Here is a 19,349-nt window from a genome sequence, read left to right on the forward strand (position 1 = left end):
TCACATCTCTAGAAACGTATATGAATTTTCTGCACCCATTGTGGACCAATAAATACACTATCCTCACTGTTTTCTCTCCCCTGGCAAGTATTTCAACCGATTCTGCTTCAGTACACACTCACTATTTGTCATATGAAGTATTGTATTGTAATTACCTGACCTGCGAAGAAACATGAGAACCTGCTAGAGAGAAGGACAGTGCACATCAAACCGTGACTCTGATTGGGACAGATTGACCCCAAAAGTTTTTAACACAATTTTAATACATCAGCCCATATCCTCAATTTATAGCACCCCTGATGAAACTGTGATTAGGTTTGCTTGAAACGCCTTCTCAGATTCCACTATCCAATTGCTACATACTCACTTAGATTGAGAGTTACGTCACCGGGGCCACAAGGTGAATTGCAATTCGAATTATATTGTGGATGACAGGATTCGACTCTTCCGTGATTGAGAATTTTGGCACTATGTTTTGAGGTTCTACGATTTTTTTTCAAGCTCCCTGTAATTCAAAGAGGCCTCTCCTATTTCCTCCAATTGTTTTTTCTTGAGCTGTCGAGACTGAAGGGAGATTACGGGACAATGAGAGGCATTGATGGTGTTTACAGTGTCATTTCCAGTTTCGAAATCCTAGGACATACACAATTAATGATAATTAAAGAAAGTGCATAGGAGATGCGCGGGCAAGTATTTTGAAAGGCATTGATTGGTGTCTGGACTACGCAGCTCCGAAGGGATAAAGGATAATGACTTTTAAGATGCTCGCAGATAAGGACCTGCACTATATATACGGAGAAGAGGTTTGTCAGGATATGAAGGCAGAAGCGGTTAAACAGTTAATTAGTGTACCCTCAGCCTGTGCTGCACTGTTTCATTACGTGCGTCTAATATATAGCGTTCAACAACTAATGATCTGCATGTAATCCAATATATTAACCAGTAAATGGAAAATAATATATATATATTTGCAAGTGACAAGTGCAAACTCCTGAAAACCACGGCATCAGGAAAGCGAATCACACTTTCAAAATCAGAATCACTGAAGATAAATCATGTCTATAGGTCTGTAGGTGTTCATAGACACCTATGGTGTTCATAGGTCTACAGAACACCAGAAAATAATACCAACTCTTAGATGGATTGTACGCATGAGATATGAATTGCAACACTGAAATGTATTTCAGGCTCGTTTCGCATTCAGTGCTCCAAATGTGATCTCCACTCTATGCTGTGCCAAACGTAATCTGGTCGATCCTTCTGGGCAATAAATTTCGTGGTCCACAATGTCATCTCACAGCTCCGGGTGCGGAACACTGTAAGTTTTTTTTTAATCTCACATGCATTTTGGCACCTCCGTGGCCTTTTGCACTTTTATGAGAAAACCTAACAGAGTTTTAATGAACAAAATCTCATCTTCCTCCTGGTTGCCACGCAGACTCCTAGCTGTCACATTTTCTATCTACAGGTCGCCTTATTCTTGCATGGTAAATGACTATTTCTATTGGAAGTCATTCATCTATAAAACTCTTTTAGTCCATGAGTAGGAACTGACATCCTGGATAACTCCTGTAATTCCACCTGGTGGAATTTTATACCTCTGTTTCTCAATTACGCCTGCCGTTGCTCCATCGCGTGCATACTGTATTTATTGCTTATATCCCTCCTCAAACTGCCCCATTAATGTCCTGTCAGAATGGTAGGATTTGCAAAACTTCCTTTGCGCATTGTGAAGAAGAAACTCAAAGTAACTCAACGGCACTGATTTGGCAAGAAACTCAAAATAATACATCAAAACAGGATGCACAAGTGCACATACTTATTGTCAGATAGGTGCAGCAATGTAAAAGAGTTTTAAATCTTCAATGAGAGTAGAGCAGCTCGAGACTAAATATGCACCCAAATTAATGAGCACAGGAGATTCTGCAGTCGCTAGAAGTATAGAGATACAAACACAAAATAATCAACAGACGTTTATTAGCATTATTTATGTTCATATCTGTAAGTCACCTGATACAACGGCATTACATGTACTGTACTAGCTCTCCCCCAACCCCCCCACCCCCACTTCACAAGGGCTTGGTGAGACCACTGTTAGAAGTTTTAGTTTCTGAGCGACCAGTCAAAATACCTAAGCAAAATCTGAGGGGGGGGGGGGCACTTCTTCATGCAGAATGAGGCGCTACCATGAACCGTGCAGCCCGAGTTCAGTTATAAAACTTAGGGTAAGCTTGAGTAGTTACATTGATAAGAAACGTAGTCTCATGGTGTATGCACGCATCCAAGGACTAGGTAGATATAGGTATCAAAATCAGCTAGCAGGGAGAAGATGCATTTCTGTGCTGTAGTCCAATTGCAAACAACAGAGAATCTGTAGATAATGGAATCCAAGCAACATACACCGAACGCTGGAGGAATGCAGCAGGCCAGGCGACATCTATGGAAAGGTGTACAGTCGACGTTCGGGCCGAGACACTTCATCAGTCCTGAAACGTCCACTTAACTCTTCCATAAGTGCTATCTGGCGTGCTGAGTTCCTATCGTATTATGTGTGTGCTCTGTGCTGTAGTGCTTTTCGATTCCATATAAATTATGTGCATTCTTTTCAGTTGCAAAAAGTGTAGAAGATTGTAAAACCATGCAAATATTTATTTGTCAAACATCGATTATATCAGTAAAGCAATTCAAAAAAGTAAACTCGAAAAGCAGAAAGCAACTCAGAAACAGCAAAAATAAAATAACATCTTGTAATTTCATTTCGTAAAGTATCACAGCGAGGTAAATCACGTCAGCCGTTAAAAAAAAAAACTGTAGGGCATGAAATTCGTGCCTTATAGTTAAACCAGCATGTCAGACTGACAACATCAAAGCAACATCACGGTACAGGTCTGTGAAAGGATCCCGAAATACATTACTTAAATAAACATAAGGACCTCACAGAGGGACCTCCAAACCGTACAAACCCATCACACCGAAACTTATAGCTCCAGGCGAACTATAATTTAGATTAAAATAACACTTAGACACAAAACCGCACATGATTAAAATACATTAAGTGGAGTACAATTGAATGTTGAAATGCAATGAAAGTTAAAATTACAGCAACAACAAACTGCAAAACACAGCCAGTTTCAGGAGCAGCTGCCTCTTCTCCACCAATCGTTTCTCGAAACGACTGCTGAAAACAATAATTTGTAATAAGTAGGAAACTGAAAAAGAAATTCCGGTCACATGCAGCTGTTCAAATGCTAAATGCTGAAAACTCCCAGAAAATCACAGTTATCAAATACGTGGTGACGTTAGTATTTAGGTTCAAAGCATATAAGTCATTTATTAATCCACTCTATCAGATAGTACAGATGTTTTGCAAAAGATCATTGCTAAAAAAGTAACCAACCCGTAGAGCCCAATTCGTCTCTGAATCAGAATTGGAATCAGAGTTAACTTTAATATCATTGGCTTATATAGTGATATGTGTTGTTATGCGGGTGCACCATATTATAATATATAACTGTAGATATTGTAAATTTTTAGAACATTTTAAATTTAAGAGCGGAGAGGTAATGTTGCAGCTATAAATGACCCTGGTCAGATCCCACTTGGAGTACTGTGCTCAGTCCTGGTCGCTTTAATACAGAAGGGTGTGGAAACCATAGAAAGGGTGCAGAGGCAGTAACTCCCAAGGCTGACGTGAGTGATGTACGTGTACGGAGATTGGAAGACGGTTTGAATTTACATTTTGGCGGAGGTAGCACAACTGTCCCGACCTACCTATTTTAAGATCCTGAATTTTAAAAGTCCACCCCTGGCAGCCAGATCTCTTTTTTATAGAATTACCCCTCGACCATCTTGCTGCACTTTAATCAAGAATTGAAAAAAAATATGAGTAGTTCGTTTGCACACTCCAACATATCACCGACATAACGCTGGTGTAGGATAAATTTATTCTCTGGAGAGCGCCTATCTTGCCTTCTTCGTCTATATATTCCTGTTTAGACAGCCTGGTGTCTAACACTAACCTAGTCTTATTTGTAAGGGATTAATCCTGTGGACTGTCCCTCTCTCACTCTCGCTATCTATTATATTATTATATACACAGCGCAGTTTCCAATAGACAGATTGCTAATTTAAGGGAAGTTATGTTCTACAGATACCTTCTGTAAACAGCTCTGTGAGAATGTAGAGGAGGACTGGACAAATGCACGATCAAGGACAAGAATTGAAATTAATTCATTATTGCCACATGTTCAGATATTCAGTGTAAAGTCCACCTTGCATAGTGTTCATAGAGATTAATTCATTGCAGTGAGAATTGAGGTTGTACAAGCTGAAACAATAACAGACTGTAGAATAAAGTGTAAGAGCTACAGAAAGTGCATTGCAGGTAGACAGCAAAAAGAGCTAACTTTCAGTCAGGTCCGCATCCAAGTAAAAGTAGAGCTCGGAACCAGTTTTCTCAATCTACATCAGGGAGAACAAGAAAAGGAGCTACATTTTAATCAGACATTGAAGACAGAGTTTCGTGGCAGTTTTCTTTTCTCATATGAGGAGCAACACAAAGCAAGAGGGATGAATTAGAAAGGACCAGTAAGACAAGTTCAAGTGCACGTTAAGCGGGCATTAATTTGGGGGGTACATGTCTTTTTCAGTGACTTTGGCACATCAAGCTGAGTTCAGGCCAGTTTTGGCTGAGGTAAATTGTGTTGTAAGTTACTTTCTTTCTGTCCTCATCTGTTATGGCATGGTGGATTAATAAGTATATCTCCAGGGAGAGTATATTTTTTAAAATTCTTGCAACACTATGAAAAACTGCTTTTCATATTGTCTCCAGATGTACTCCTGTTTGTCATGTTCACGTTGCACTGCCATACCATTCAATCGATTTGTGACTCATGGTTAAGCAGTTCTTATATAATGCGCCTGAATCCAGCAATAATATTAAAGAAGGAATTCTTTCAGTATTGCCAGAGGCAAATATATTGAGATACAGCGAGCTCATATCCTTTCTCATTTAACTATGGAAATCCATAATTCAGCATTTCCCCGACAAAGAATGATGATTTAATCAATAGTTAGCTTGTCCCAGGTATGGCCTTCTCTACATCGGAGAGAATGGGCATAGATTACAGGAACGCTTTAGTGAGCGTCTTTTCTAATACCATCACAACATTCGGGATTACCATGTGAGCACCCATTTTAATTCTACTTCAGATTCTCATTCCGATATGTCTCTCCCTGGTCTCCTCGACTGCCAAGATGAGGCCACTCACAGGTTGAAGCAGCAGCACCTCATATTTTTTTATTTTCCCATTCAGGCAGCATCTAAAGTAATTGTGTGAGCATCAGTTTCCGAATCTCGTGGTACTTTCTCCTCTCCCTCTTCTAATTCCCCATTCCCACTCTGATTACCTTCTGTCCCCTTCCCTTATCCTTACCTTCCCACCAGCTCCCTCTAATGCTCCTCCTTCTTCCCTTTCTTTTATAGTCCACTCCTCTCTCCTATCAGACCGTAGCCCTATATCTTTCCGAACAACCATCTCCCAGGTTCTCACTTCAATCCCTTCCCAAACCATCTGCCTGCCCCTCACTTGGCTTCTCCTATCACCTGTCATGTTGCAATACTTCCCCTGTTCACACCCTCTTATTCCGATTTCACTTCCATTATACTGTTCACATATAGTCCCATACATGGCGAACTGTGTAGAGGTATGGGGAAATGCATACAAAACAAATGAAAATTCGATTTTTCTACTCCAAAAGAAAGTTATACGAATTGTAAATAAGACAAGTTTTCATGAGCCAAACAATCCATTTTTTATTCAACTAAACACTTTAAAATTCAGAGATTTCGTAGATTTTAAAATAATAAATGATATTTGGAATTGGAATTTCTGTTAAAAGATTTTTGTTTTGTTTTTTGTTTTTGATGAGATGATTGACGCCAATTATGTTGTTGTATAAGTAAGAGGGGTAGGTGTAATAAGCTGCAGCTTCAGCCTACTGTCTTTCTGTCAGTTTTAAAAAATATCTATGCTTTTGTTGTAATTTGGTCCTATGAAATCATCGTTGTAAAAGATGTCAGTCACTACCATGGCAGCGACGGACGTAGTGGAGTTTTTCCTCCATATTAGATCAAGCGACATTCCAATCGCTTATAGGTAATATTTTTTCCTGAGATCCATCCGGTATGTAACATCCACGCTGTCCTGTTTTACCAAGACACCGACTGTTTTGTTTAGTTCATCTGTGCTTTCACCTGTGATCGTTGTCCGGTGATTTGAGGCAATGGAAGCTGAATACTATTGCTCTTGAGCTAAGTTGTTCAAAGAACTTTAATGGTGGAATTTTATGATCCAAGTTTATAACTTAATTATAATCTTGGCTTTGTTTCCTAAGGGCTGGAATTCTGACCTCGCAAGTGTGGGAATAATTGAGAACGTTCATTTCCTCACTATAGTCTGACATCTTTGGAGAAACCGATGAAATGACATAGGGGAAGTACTAGTTACGAAATTAGATAAAAGTCAACGGACAGTTGGTGATACAATCCTTCAATAATGAGGAAAAAGAACAGACACATATTGTATTTACTCTTAGCTTCAGATGAAGGACTGAACATAGACCACATATAGGTTATTGCTTTTGATTAATTCCCACTGCAAATATAAAATTAGAAGATTACAACACTGGAGAAGCTCTTTGGCCCTTGATGTTGTTCCTACCTTAATGCCAATTTTTATTAAATGTCTGTTACCTCTGTACAATCTATAGCTCTCCATCTCTTTCATATTAATATGCTTATCTATACGTCTCTTATAACCCTTAGACATTTCGTGTTCCATATACAGTCCTTTCATAATAATATGTTTATCTATAAGTCTCTCATAGTTCCTTATATAATTTCTGCTGCATACACAAACTAAATGAGCACTTTTGTTGAAACTATTTGGATACGATTGTGAAAAGAACGACATGGGGATAGGAAACATTCCAAACGGCGAGAAAACAAACATTTGCGCAGTTCTGTGGTAGGCGGAGAGGGGTTTTAAAGTAGACACTGTCTTTACATGGAAGACTTCCAATGTTCTACGGGCTCTGAGATTAAATCAGAGTAAATGAAACACAGCAACACGGAGGCAAATTAACACAAGGTTCCAGAGATCTATTGCGACTTGTCTTTTGCAAATAATAGTTACTTTCTTTTAATTCGTCATTCCAGGGGACAGCTATCTCTCGTCCAAACTCTGTTGATGTTTGTGTTACTCTTTAGAACACAGACAACTGTTTGTGCTGATAGCCGTTGTGTCATCTGTATCCATTGCACACAATGTAGACTTCTAATTTTTACATGGTAAAAACAAAATTAATGTGGCATTTTACAGGGAAAATCTTTATTTTATTTCCCCAATTTGAAAATTATGTCCAGAAATTTATTCTTAGTCAGGAAAGAGAACCTGTCCAGTTTTACAGGACGATGCCAATAATTTAAAAGGCAACTTCTTTGGGAAATAGTAAAGAATCGACCTTTCGGGCTGAGACCCTTCATAACGACTGGAAATAAAAAGGATTTCGAGTTTGATTGTTTACTACCTTCCTTTGATGCTACCTGTCCTGTTCCTTCTGCATTTTGTGTGTATTATTTTGATTTTCTGCATCTGCGGATATTCTTTTGTTTGTTATCGAGCAATTTAATTGCCTTTTCAAAGCTCGCGGATAGTGAAAACATTTTACACTCGAAAAGCAAAATTGCTTGAAGTTATCCAAATAAGTCTTATTTCTGCCATTTTAGAATGATATGTTTGTTTAATGGCCCGTGACTAATATCTCCATTAATTAGTCTGGAGTAGCTTTGAACATGTATAATTAAGCTTATCCTTTGATTTAGTTTCACATAACCCTTAGCAGAGGGCGAGCATCGAGAACGAAAATGATGCAAGCCGCAATTCTGACGATGGGAGACGTTTTCTACAATGCCCTGTTGATATTAGGTATTCCAGGTAAGAAATAATTATTTGTAATACGAGTTTATTTAACTGAAAACCATGATTATATCAGAGTCTAGTTATAAGGACAGTTAAAGGGTCAGAATTGGTTTACCAGTGCTTATCGTTCCGCGGAGTTTACTGTTGAACTACGCAGACAGCAAAACCACTGAACGTCGTGCAGGTGGCCAGATTCAGATATAGTGGAAAAAAAATTGTTGATTGCTCTTTGGATCGTATGGGCATGCGATGATTTCGTTTATTTGTCGTGCATGAAACGGAGTCACTCTTTAGGGGTCACTTTGCCTCAGGGTACAAGAACAGAATCGAATAAATTCTTACTGAGTCTCCAACTGGGTAGAGGTATTGGTTGTAACCGACGTTTCGATTACAAACTCTGTGATTGTCATCGAAGCGTCAGTTAAGTTCGATAACAATACGCGCCTGGAGGCCGAGAAGAGTTTATTCCTCATATACACAGGGAAAGCACAAGATCGTTTCCCAAAAACAGAATCGATAGCCATATTAGGTTTGAGTCTTCCAAAGGTAAATACAACTGTCGAGGTTTATTGTGCGGGGCATTGTCAGATAAGCAAAATATTACGAACAGGAAAGTACCGCACGTGACAGAAATGTCACGAGAAATTATTTACATTAAGAAAATTTAACCGATGCCTTCCATGCACCAAGTAATTTGTTCATGTCGATGAATCGGTTGTTCTGCTGAGAATGGCTCAAGCTCGATTTTTTACAGTAAAAGTGGAAGGAAATATTCGAAATATAATATTTCTTGTCAAATACATCCTTAGTTTTCAATTTCCCAGACGACGAATTATTCAGTAAAGAGTTCATCATGTTTCACTGTATTCCGCATCAGTTGTATTCTCCAAGATATTTCAACGATTTGGTGTGCAGGAATATGATGTCCGCGAATGGGATAGCTGTGGAATAAGAAGTGCAGTTTTTTAATCCAATATCCAAATTCTTCGTTCTGTATAATTCGCTGAAAATCACAGTGGGAATGTTCCATACTTTAAGCCAACATCCCCTGAACTCATTTCCAATTTGTGCAAGCATATCCTTCTTTTCCCTAAACTCTCGCCTGTGTACTCATCGTGGATCATCTTGTTTCGTGATACGTCCTTTGCGGTTATATACCCCATCTTGAACCCTGCCACACTTGCTCACATTCTCCAGCTGCTGCCAGTTCCCATGAAAAATGTTATTCGGCACTGTCATGTCTTCGATTCAATATATCATCATGTTGAATCTGTTGAAATCAACAAAATCATGTTGAATTCTGTTGAAATCAACATAAATATGTTGAATTATTTTGAAATTAGTTTACCTTATTACATAGTTGAAGGTCACCTCTCATCAGACTGAATATGTCGATGTATAGAGTGAAATACCCTTGGTTTGTTCCCTGCAACTTAACACCATCATTTGACTCACTATCAGCATGCAAATAAGTGACAACATTCGGAATAGAAAATGCAGCATAAGATTTCCCGCACATCCTTACCCTCACTGTTATTCCCGCCATTATAGGCATAATTCGCGGGCGTGGCATGACTGCAATAGCGCTATCTCCCAAAAGCAATTCACTTATTCAATTACTGTCTCGGAGCGGCACGTCCCACCCATGCTAGTGAACATTTAGAGCCAATGAAGGTTTTAGTCACATTAGATGACATTGCATAACCAGTTCATCTAAGGTAATTGGAAATATTTTACCCCGCCTTCATCGTTGTGGGTCTAAACGCTGAATCTCATCTTTTTCTGCAGTGAGAGAGCATATTCAGCGGAGTTTTTGCGTTGAAGGTAGTGAACCGAATGTTTCGAGAATTTACAGAACTCTTGGTTACATTTTCTTTACTTATTATCGGAAGGATGTCTGTTATTTTTATGCATTGCACGTCTTCTGTAAACAATGAATTAAGGCAGTCGGATAAACATACACAGTACCTTTGACGAAGGAAAGAGAATTATTTGCAAGCAGGTTGGATAGAGTGCTGAGTATGCCTCCCATAGGATGCAACAGCGGCAGGACGTAGAACATTGAGTGGAGATTTGGCAGAAGTGTGAAATATTATGAGGATTATGCATATAGTATTTGCAAGCAGATTTTCCCCCCACTGAAGTTGCGTGGGACTACAACTAAAGCCATGGTTTAAGGGTGAAACATGTAAAGTTTAAGGGGTCGTCAGTGAAAGCTTCATCACTCAGAGTGTCAGGAAAGAGTGGAACGAGCTGAGAGCTCAGGTGCTGCCTGTGAGCTCAATTTCAATGTTTAAGAGAAGTTTGGATAGTGACATTGATGGTAGAGTTATGGAAGGCTATGTTGCTGGTACAGTTCTTAGGAGTAGGCGTTTTAAATGGCTTGGCACGGATTGGATGGGCCGACGAGCCTGTTCCTGCGCTCTACATTTCTATGGCTGTGAAAAGCTGGTGACAATCGGAAAGAAGTAATCTACTGCCTTTATGAAAGGTAAAAATTGCAGCATCACCTGTCAGTCCTGTAACACTAATATATCGTGTTCATTGAACTTTTGTAGCTAATGTAGTCACGCTTTTGACACTCCAGCTGCGCGACTGTGGGATTTCTAAAAACACTACCATCTACCTCGTTTCTATGGCGACGTCGGATCTCCTCGTCCTAATCTTTTACGTCGGCATGAGCCGCATTCTCGTCCCTCACTTTCCACAATTCTTTCGCTATTACCCTATGGCGTGTCGCTTCGAATTAATCATGATGACCGCCGTGGTTGACTGTTCGGTCTGGCTAACCGTATCGTTCACCTTCGATCGCTTTGTGGCGATATGCTTTCAAGGTTTCAAGCGAAGATACTGTGCAACAAAAACAGCAGCACTAATGGTCAGCACTGTTTACCTGTTGACTTATGCCAGGAACTTCCCGTACTATTTCACTGTCGTACCTTATTTCGTTTACGGCGGCCAACAGATCGGTTGCAAGACCAATCCAGCTATCTATTCTGCCCCCGGATGGAAAGCTTTCTACTGGCTTCGGACGATTTTAACCCCTTTCGCCCCCTACGTCATAATAGTTCTTTTCAACATTTTGACAATCCGGCACATCCTAGTGGCCAGTCGGGTCCGTCAGAGTTTCCATTCAGATGGAGCATCAAGGGACTCGGAAATGCAGAATCGCCAAAGAGCCATGGTCTTTCTGTTCGGTGCATCGGCTAGTTTCATATTACTTTGGATGTCAACGGTGGGAATCTTCCTCTTTTCTCGAATCACAAATAGGTATTCCTTCCGGAATTACAACGATCCGTTCGCTGTCGTCAATGAAATGTCTCGCATGTTGCGCATTCTAAACTGCAGTTCTAGCACTTGCATGTACGCTCTATCCCAGTCTAAATTCAGAGAAGAGCTGAAGAAATTTGGCAAATTCCTCAAAACTTTAATCTGGAAAAGCACTGCAATGACTAAGTGACTGAAGTGTAGTTTCTGTTCATCTTTACCACCGCCCACATAGTTTTGTTAATTCATATTCAGAAAACCCACTTTACTCTTGTGATGTCTGAAGACATTGTCCCATAATGTTTTCATAACGTTTTTCACCCGCTGTATCGCCAAAGGATTATTCATCCCGCTGAAGCCTATTGTTAGCCGGGGCCTCCAGCAATATATCGCAAGAATCATATCGTGAAATGTTGGGCGGTCTCTAGATCATTTCTTGGAAGAAATACAAAGAACTCCGGAGAGTTGCAGACTCTGTGCATCATAGTATGATAAAATAGAGGAGCAGAGTTAGGCCATTCAGTCCATTGAATCTGCTTCAACATCCCATCATAGCTGATACTGGCTTTCATTCAACCGCAAACACCTGCCTTCTCGCCATGTCTTTCGATGCCCCGACTAATCAGAAAACGATCAACTTCTGCCTTAAATATATAAGGGACTTCACCTTCACCACAGTCTGTGGCATAGCAGTCCACAGATTGACCACTCTCTTGCTAAATAAAAATCCTCCTTACCTCTCTTCTAAAAGGTTGTGCCTCACCTTTGAGTCCTTGCCCCATAATTCTGGATATCCCAAGCTCAGGAAACATTTTCTCTACATCCATTCACTTAATCTAGTCCTTTGAACATTCGGTAGATTTCAATGAGATCTGCTCACCGCCACCCACCCCACCCGCGCTTTCTAAATTCCATTGAGTACCGGCCCAAAGCATCCACAAGCTCCTCACATGTTAACCCCTTCATTTTCGTAATTCTCGTGAACCTCCTCTGGACTCTCTCCAATCAAAACATACTGTTTCAGATATGGGCTCAGAAATGATGACAATACTCCACAGGCGGCCTAACTAATGACTTATAAAACCTCACCATTATCTCCTTGCTTTATATTCTATTCTCTCGAAATAAATGACAACATTGAATTTCCCTTCGCTATCACAGACTCAACCAGTAAATTAAACTTCTGGGATCCTTTTTCGAAGACAAGTGCCCTTTGCACCTCTGATGTTTGATCTTACTCCCATTTAGATAATACTCTGGACTATTGTTCCCTTTTACCAACATGCATTATCATACATTGCCCCAAACTATATTCTGTCTGTCACTTTTTGTTCATTCTTCCAATTTATCTAAGTCCTACTGGAATCGAATTGATTCCTTAGCACCAGCTATCCGTCCAACTATCTTCGAACCATCCGCAAACTTTGCCACAAAGACATCAATTCCATTATCCAAATCGTTGACAAACAATGTGATAGAACCGGTTCCAGTGCTGTTTCCCAAAGTACATTGCCTCCAAACGGAAAAGGCCCCTTTTATTTGCAATCGCTGCCTCCTACTGGTGAGCCATTCCTCTAATCATGCCAGTATTTTTCCTGTAAATCTATGGGATTTTATCTTGTTAAGGAGTGTCACGTACCGCGTGACTGGGTTACCAAACCAGAAGAAATGGAATGATACGTTGGAGTCTGGTGGTACTGCAACTAAAGGTGTTCATTAGTAAACTAAGTAATACAGTATCAAAAATGCAAATATACACATAAAACAGGTTAGCAATGATAAATACAGAAGCGTAGGAATAAGAATCAAAATCAAGCTCTATCGTAGTCTAGGGGTAAATAAATAAGATAATGCAGAGATCAGTTCAGTTTGGGTTCAGCTAGTTGCTGTTGTGACGTGAGGAGAGAGAGAGAGAGGAGAGAGAGAGAGAGAGAGGAGAGAGAGAGGAGAGAGAGAGAGGAGGAGAGAGGAGGAGGAGGAGAGAGAGAGAGAGAGAGAGAGAGAGAGAGAGGGAGAGAGAGAGGAGAGAGAGAGAGAGAGAGAGAGAGAGAGAGAGCGCGAGAGAGGAGCAGCTGCAGCAGGCAAACCCTCCGTTGTCTTCTTGTTGCGTTGCACTGTTGTGGTAATCGATTATGACCTTTCCGTTCCCGGCCAGACCGTTCTTCAGTGGTGGACTTGTCACCCAGACGAGGATGGACGCACACACAAGCCCCCATCGGCCTGCCTTCACACACTGTGAGCCTCTGACCGATTTCCCCGCAGCAATCCCCCAATCCCCCCACCTTCCTGTGGGTGCACAACACTCTTTCAGTGTCCAGTGGCGTGTCTGCCTGTGTCTCAGCAGACTCGTCTTTTATCTCCCCTTCCAAGGTACCAGCTATCCATCAACTGATCATGTCCATCAAGCTGGGCCACTCCCTGCTGTCTTTGCAGGCACCTGGCATCACTCTGCTGTGCCAGCAAGGATTCACATAAGCATGCAAAGTACTTGGAAGTAAAGTCAACAATCAGTGGAGAAGCCATAATTTTAAATCCTTGTGTCTCTTTCATTATCAGCATGTGCAGCATAGCGCCTCTCTCCCTCTTTATCTCTCTCTCTCTCTCGTTAGCAGCATAGTTCACGGGGGGGGGGGGGGGTTCAACTCTGGAACCCATCTTCCCATGGTTTTCTCATCACCCATAACAAGGAGCCTCATGTGTGGTACCTTAGCAAATACCGTCTGTAAGTCCAAGTAAGTGACCTCCACTGGCTCTCCATTTCACACTATGCTTGTTGCTTCCTCCAAGAACTATAATAGATTTTCAAGGAAGGACTTCCCTTTAGAGATACCTTGCTGACAGTTTCTTATTAGATCACTGGTCTCCAAGAAAACCCCAAACCTTATCCTTAATGACAAACACCAACAATTTCCCAACCACTGAAGTTAAGATAACTGGCTTATAATTTTCTTTCTTTTGCTGTCCAACTTCTCAGAGTGGAGTGCTATCTTCAATTTTTCAATCCTCCGGGTCCATGCCAGAATCAAGTAATACTTGAAAGATCAGTGTCAAAAAGGCCACATTAAATCTACTGTGGTTCTACTGTGTTGTAAAAAAAATAAACTTGAAAAGAGTGGTAAATACTTCTTTGAAACTTTTATCGGGAAAAATAATTTGAACTACGTGAATTGCAAATGCATTATTATGAAATCAGTCAGTTCAATTTGAAGAAGCTAATTACCTGGGATTTTTTTGCTAGAACACTGGAATACCACAGAAACAGGAATGATACGTACTGACTTTAATTTTATCAGGTATCCTGCAAAAATAAATCTTCTAATCTGATCAATTACTTGATGGGGAACACACAGAGGTTACCTACGTCCAGGTGTGTCCAAGAGGAAGAATATGTATGAATTATTACTCATTGGGCCAATGATTGCTCTTTCTGGAACGAAGGAGATGTCCTCCCTTTTCAAAAAAGTGCCTTCACTTCCTCCACCACAACGCTGCCCTCAACCGCAACTCTTCCATTTCTCGCAACGGGAGCTCTTACCCCATCCTTCGTACAAGTGATTGGGTTCCTCTTGCCGTCACCTACAACCCTGCAGCCTCCACATCCAGCAAACAAATCTCTCAAACTTCCGCCACTTCCAATGCGACCCAACTGCAAAACTTAAGTTCGGCTGACCAATAATTACACCACACAATTTTTTCCTTTAAACTCTTCAACAGTTTATTGTTCTAGCTCAGCCGTCGAGATACTCGAGCCGAACATCAAAGAGACAGAGATTCTCTCTCTCTCTCTCTCTCTCTCTCTCTCCTCTCTCTCTCCTCTCTCTCTCTCTCTCTCTCTCTCTCTCTCTCTCTCTCTCTCTCTCTCTCTCTCTCTCTCTCTCTCTTTGGTGGCTCAAACGATCTTCTGACTTGTCAGGCAGAAGAACGCTATAATTTATAGAATAACAAAGAAGAATCAGGTACCAAGGTATTTCCACCGAATCAGTTAGAGCAAAACTTAATTAGATAAGAGAGTACACTAAATCACGGGTTTTATCTACTGACAAATTATTGCCTTATTAGTAAAACTTGAATAGACAAAGGTGCGAACACAGATCAGTGATGTGACATCATGGGGCAAACTATGTGAATACAACCCATGGGACGTTCTCAAAGGGACAGCTGTAAACTGTTTATCTGAAAGAAAGCAGGTTTTTTTTCAGTCAAGGGCAGAGTCTGCACGTTTTCACAGAACAGAGTACGCACACAAGCTGCCACTTAATTTTAACCTATTATTTACCAGAATAAGAGTATCATTTCTTGTGTGCCCCAATTCCCTTAAAATTTCATGATTCCCTCCTTTTTATCATTACATGATAACTTTTCAGAACAGATTGTCACTTCTACAAGATGATAAACAAAAACATGGCAAAAGGCACCGGAGAATACAGACAATAGTCAAAATTATTACAATCAGACTTCCGGAATGCAAAACACCACGATCAACCAATACATTTTCCTTTCGTCCAAGAGAGTTCTTCTACTCAGTTCCTTCAGTAACACGTTTGAAGTCTTTTCAATGTATCCTCCGAGAATGTCCCTTCAGAAAAGCACTGGGTGGCTTATGGTACACAAGGGCCACTGCTCCAATATGGCAGATTAATTCATCAAGGAGCGTTGGTCCATAAGATTAGTTTCTTCTGAAATCAGAGGTTTTTCTGCTAATACAACTTTTTTTGCTGCCACTGAATTTGTAGACGCCAGTATATATATCCACGGTCTCTCAAGTCAGGATTGTTAGAATCCTGTGTCGCCAATTTAGGACTTGCTTCACAAACTCTTGTGTCTCATTCGGTTTCTCTTAAGAATAGTTTCACAATAGCAGTCAAAAGTTGTAGTTGAACCCCTGAGCTCCCATCATGGAATCCTTCCAGGAAACTCTCTAGTAGCTCATCAGCGTTATCAATTATTTCTGCATAATCTCCATCTACCCATATCATCACTGTTCTTGCTTGTCGTTCATCCAAAGAGTCCAGATTTTCACGAAGTGTTGAAATAACACTTTCATACTTGTTTGAGTATCTCGAAAAATGTCCTTTATTTCTGCATAGCTTCTTGGACGGCATAGTTTACTTTTGTCTGTATGATGTTAAGTAGCGTACTCATGCAGCATTCTGCATACTGCTCAGTCAGACATTTACTCACCTCTCCTTCCACAACCCCCGCCCCCACTTTCTGTTTTCCGCTAGGATCAACTCCTGCGCGACTTGCTTATCCATATGGCCCTTCCCACTGATCTCCCTCATGGCATTTATCCTTGTGGAACAAATGCTACACCTGCCGCTACACTTGATAGTCATATATATCCCCAGAACAGACCCAGTATCATGGTTGAAAATCTTAGTCTGGCCTTTATTCCTTGATCTGGTTGTCCGTAGCAAGAATCAAATATAAAGCCCTAACTTCTGCCAACATAGCTCTCCGGGTATTTGCCACACACCACACAAGATAGTTGTGGTAAACGAAAAGGTTGTTGTCCTCTTGCAGGTACGTAGACGATGACGAAGAGGGCTCTTGTTTTTATGCTAGAGTGCAGAATACTGGGAAATGGGTTTTATGCAGCAGTGCTCATACAGCTTGCGTCTGCCGACTGGCCTGTTTCCACGTAGAATGGTCCTGTGGATGAGTTTTGTGTCGGTGAAATGTATCCTGTATGTCTACAATGCTGTAACGAAGATAATCAAGAGACGAGAGCAACTGGACAGAAGATCCAAACAGAACATTGAAAATAGTAACTCGAGTGAGCTACGTCCATTTATAAACTAATGAGTAGATATTTTGTGTTCACTGATCACCTGGAGCGGAATTGCAAATAGACCTGATCTTCTGCATGGAAACGATTGGAAGATATATGGAGATAGAGAAAGATTTAGTGGGCAAATATATGGATTAATGCATTGTAAGTTACATGATGCATCGTTGCTATTATTGTTACACATTTTTCTGTTCTATGAATCAGTATGTTCGACAAATGAGTATGTTCCTCTCTATGGTATTGAACTTATGCTCTTAAGGTTTCATACAACAGCTAATTCATTACTAAGTGTAAGAACCAATGCTACATGGAGTTGTACTGTACTAGTGGAGGGTTCTCTTTCCCATCAATAAGGGTTACTTCCAGAGAGCTATCGCAGTATAAGCCAGCAACAATATCATCCGATCATCAGAGACGAAAAACAGGAGAATTGTTACTTACAAGGATGTATCGAAATGCTGAGCCAGTAGGCTTGGATTTCTCTGAAATGGAGAGAAGCGTCTTCGAAGATTCGGACATTGTTCTAATATACCTGTCAGTAGATCTGGGAAGCTTTTGTGAATTTACTACAGCATTCTCGCTATTGTTGCTGGTCATAGTAAGATTATCTTTTCATCCAATTCAATTAATAATAACTACTTTTCTCTTCTTTGGCGTGCTCTATATTGATGAGTAACCGAATGTGGTTAACTTTATTGCATGAGAGTACTTTTCATGTCTGTATTACAAATGTTATTATCGTGATATTCATCCTGCAGGAGTAACACAGTTACAGCTGCAACACAAGTCTAGTATCTGGTTGCCAATGTCCCATCCGCCATAATATCACAGGAAGTAGAAACACGAGAAAAATGAAATTATCATTAAGTAAGTCAGCATCCGAAGTGATGATCTTCTGGCAGCATATAGCATTGAAAACGTGAGATGCCATATAGCTTCACAAGGTTGAGAAGGAAAATATTAGATGTAGAACCTGCCATTACTGAAAGGTGCACTGGTATTATTGTGATGGGACCAGAAGATGCACACCGTGGAATTCTGAACTTGCCGAATGAAATAATGGAGGCATTCGTAATGGCCTTTGAAGAATCGCTAGATTCTGGAATTCTGCGAGAAAACTGGAAAAATGCAAATGTCAGCTCCACTCTTTAGGAAGGGAGAAAAGTTAGAGAAAGCAAATTATAGATCAATTAGGCTGACTTCAGTGATTGGGATGATGTTGGAGTCGATAATTAAGGATGAGGTCTCGTGTCTAGTAGTGTACGGTCATGCACTTTGGGGTAAAACAAATGAAATGGTTTTCTAAATGGAGAAAATCCAAAAAAAAACTAAGAAAAGGGGCTTCAGAACCCATGTGCAGCATTTCCTGCTGGTTATTTTGCAAGTTGAGTTCACAATGATGAAGGCAAATTCAATGTTAGCATTAATTTCAAGAGGACAAGAAAATTTAAGGGAGGCTGTAATGTTGAAACGTCATATTGCACTGGTGAGACCTCTCTTGGTGTATGTTGTGCAGTTTTGGGCCTCATCTCGGAACGAATGTGCTGAAACAATGGTGTTAGCTTGGTGTTTTATGGTTCGCCATCTCTATCAGTGGTCTGGAGGATAATGTGTTCAACTAGTTCAGCAAAATTAAGGAAGGCAGCAAGACTGGGGATGTAGTGGGCAGACCGGAGATGCTATGACGGCTTGCAGAGAGATCTGAATCAGCTGCAAAAATGGGCTAAAATGGCAGATAGAATTGAATGTGACAAGCGCGGGGTTCTGCACTTTGGTGCGACCAACCAAGTAGATCCTACACAGTGAAAGCAAAGACACTGTGGTGTGTGGTAGAACAAAGGGAACTGGGAATACAAATCCATAATTCGTTGAAAGTGGCGTCAGAGGTAGATAGCGTCGTAAAGAAAACTTTTGGCACATTGTCCTTCATAAATCAATATATTGAGTACAGGTGATGGGATGTGCTGTTGGCGCTGTATAAGATATTAGTGAGGCCTACTTTAGAGAATTCTATCGCCCTCCTGGCCTTAAGAGACATAAAGGCCAATACCCGCAAATTAGATGGGTTAGTTTTGCAATACCATCCTCAACAATACCAGACATGACAGTCAAGGGATTGGGCTCATTAAAAAGTACAGAAAAAGTTTGAAATACATCTTTCCATAATTTTTCAAGGCTCGGACATGTCCAAAACATATGAATTAGAGTGGCCACTCTATTGGTGCAGCTATCACAGTAGGGGGAAATATCTGCGTAGAAACGAGAGAGCTTGACTTTAGACATATGAACTCTATGTGCCACTTTGAATT

At 40.6% G+C, this 19,349-nt stretch overlaps 1 protein-coding gene across 1 annotated transcript; it reads left to right on the top strand.

Annotated features, from left to right (window-relative positions):
• Positions 1–7,927: 7,927 nt before the first annotated feature.
• On the top strand, positions 7,928–11,442 carry LOC140734014 (probable G-protein coupled receptor 139). The gene is made up of 2 exons (XM_073057593.1): positions 7,928–7,997; positions 10,541–11,442. The coding sequence occupies exons 1-2, from the start codon at positions 7,928–7,930 to the stop codon at positions 11,440–11,442; spliced, it is 972 nt and encodes a 323-aa protein (XP_072913694.1).
• The last annotated feature ends 7,907 nt before the right edge of the window (positions 11,443–19,349 follow it).

Source organism: Hemitrygon akajei, chromosome 10 (genome assembly GCF_048418815.1).
Source record: "Hemitrygon akajei chromosome 10, sHemAka1.3, whole genome shotgun sequence".
Taxonomy (NCBI): domain Eukaryota; kingdom Metazoa; phylum Chordata; class Chondrichthyes; order Myliobatiformes; family Dasyatidae; genus Hemitrygon; species Hemitrygon akajei.